Source organism: Sinocyclocheilus rhinocerous, unplaced genomic scaffold, assembly GCF_001515625.1.
Source record: "Sinocyclocheilus rhinocerous isolate Xijiao unplaced genomic scaffold, SAMN03320098_v1.1 scaffold11678, whole genome shotgun sequence".
Lineage (NCBI taxonomy): Eukaryota > Metazoa > Chordata > Actinopteri > Cypriniformes > Cyprinidae > Sinocyclocheilus > Sinocyclocheilus rhinocerous.
In genome coordinates, this window is record NW_015668114.1 from 1 (window position 1) to 1801 (window position 1801).

General features: G+C 38.7%; 1 protein-coding gene across 1 annotated transcript; it reads right to left on the minus strand.

The window, feature by feature from the left end:
• Positions 1-574: 574 nt before the first annotated feature.
• LOC107733998 (voltage-dependent calcium channel subunit alpha-2/delta-2-like) lies at positions 575-1589 on the minus strand (the record flags this gene model as incomplete). Its single annotated transcript, XM_016545856.1, has 5 exons — positions 1434-1589; positions 1227-1358; positions 1042-1099; positions 751-801; positions 575-674 (listed from the first exon to the last, which is right to left on the minus strand). Coding segments are annotated over exons 1-5 (441 nt in total), but the record flags the coding sequence as incomplete, so codon positions are not given.
• Between the last annotated feature and the right edge of the window lie 212 nt (positions 1590-1801).

Below are 1801 nucleotides of genomic sequence, written 5' to 3' on the forward strand. Positions count from 1 at the left end.
GTTTTACAACAAAAGATAATTGTTGTGCTTCCACCTTTACACTTTGTAAGACTAAAATTAATACTTGAAAGATAGATTCATTATTATTGTTAATGGAAAGCACAACAACAATAAAACAGTACAACGACAAACTAACTAATATAACATTTATAAATAAAAACTAATAAGACGAGGCATACATCACATGCTGTATTAGCCTATATATTGACAAATACATCACAGAAAGTTTAGCAAACACTGTGGAATTAAATAAATAAATAAATGAATAAATAAAAGAGCCTCTGTAGCATAACGTCAGGTAAACAGCAAAGACAACAGACTATATAAAACGAAAACAAAGAAGAGTAATACTAAATTGGTTTTCAGTGACAGTGCTAGCGAGTTGTTTTTTTTTTGCTAAGACAACCAACATGTTCACCTTCTCTGGTTTAAGAAGCGGTCTTTTAATTTACTTTTACATTTCGCTTGAAAACCAAGTCCTCCGTCTGCTATCGTTTCCTCATAATTTTTGCCAAATTGGGCTATCAAATGAAAACTACTTTCAAAATCCAACAATCAAAAGTAGCTGACTGACCCTGGCCACATTGACGTAATCATCGTCGGAGAGTGTGTCGAGCATCTCTGTGACCGAAGCTTTGATCAGTTTGAGAGTAAGTCCACTGACACTGCCGCTCCTGTGAACGGAAAAATGTCCATTTTAAACAAAACCAGGCAAACGCGCAGCTCACAACAGCACACACAAATACTCACACGTCTACGAGGATGACCATATCTTTGGGCGAGGATGCTCCTTGAATGTACCTGAGGAAAACAACGACAATTTTAAGTATTATTAAGATCCGTTAAACCCCGACCTCAAACCTAAACTGACCAATCAAAGGCTATCAACAGTTTCTACAGATGTACACCATGGACAAAAAAGTTGATTTACTGTAGGTTAACTGGACAGTTTGGCTTCTGATTGGATGTCTCCAAACATAGTTACAGGTTCACTGAAAGAGAAAGGATTTAAACACTCAAAAGATACAGGAAATGTATTACCAGGGTCGTCGTCGTACATCATAAAGGTCAATCTTATCCGGCGCTTTCCAGGGAGCAGCTACAAGACAAAATATGTTACTTATTTGGGACATATGTGGTCTCAGGCTGCAATCCGATTGGTTGGTTTCACAATTTACGCAAAACGAACTATGATCTGCCTTAGTACATGTCGATCAGATGGTTACCTGGATAATATCTCGTGACACCGGTGGCGCTTCCAAACGCTTGCCAGAGCAACGACGGGTCGTCTCTGCTGTTCTCTATAAAGACTCGCTCTAACGCTTGCGTCCAGTTCAGCTCGTTCAGGATCACCGGAGCTACAGACAGACAGACACGTCATGAACTCTCATTGACTCATACAGAGATCTAATAGCATCAGTCTGGTTCCTCACCGCCTTTGTAGATGTCTGTGGGGATCTGGACAGCGGTGTGTGAGTAATTCACATGGTTTTTGAAGTTCGGATCGTACACAAACTCCAGTTTCAACGACATCTGGGAATCAATGTCCTCACCGTCCTGATGAGAATCATGATATAATCAGAGTCCATTGTTTCAGCTTGAGTCCGATCTTTATTCCGAATTATTGTCATATGGTGATAAATGAACATGCAAAATAGTAGTTTAGAAGTTCAAGCAACCAGCTTCTAAAACAAATGGTGTATGAATGTATGAATATTTCTTATTAACATACCAAGAAAGCATCATTTTCCTTTACATTACATATGCTTTTCTTAAAATAGTTCACAGGCCCACTACATTA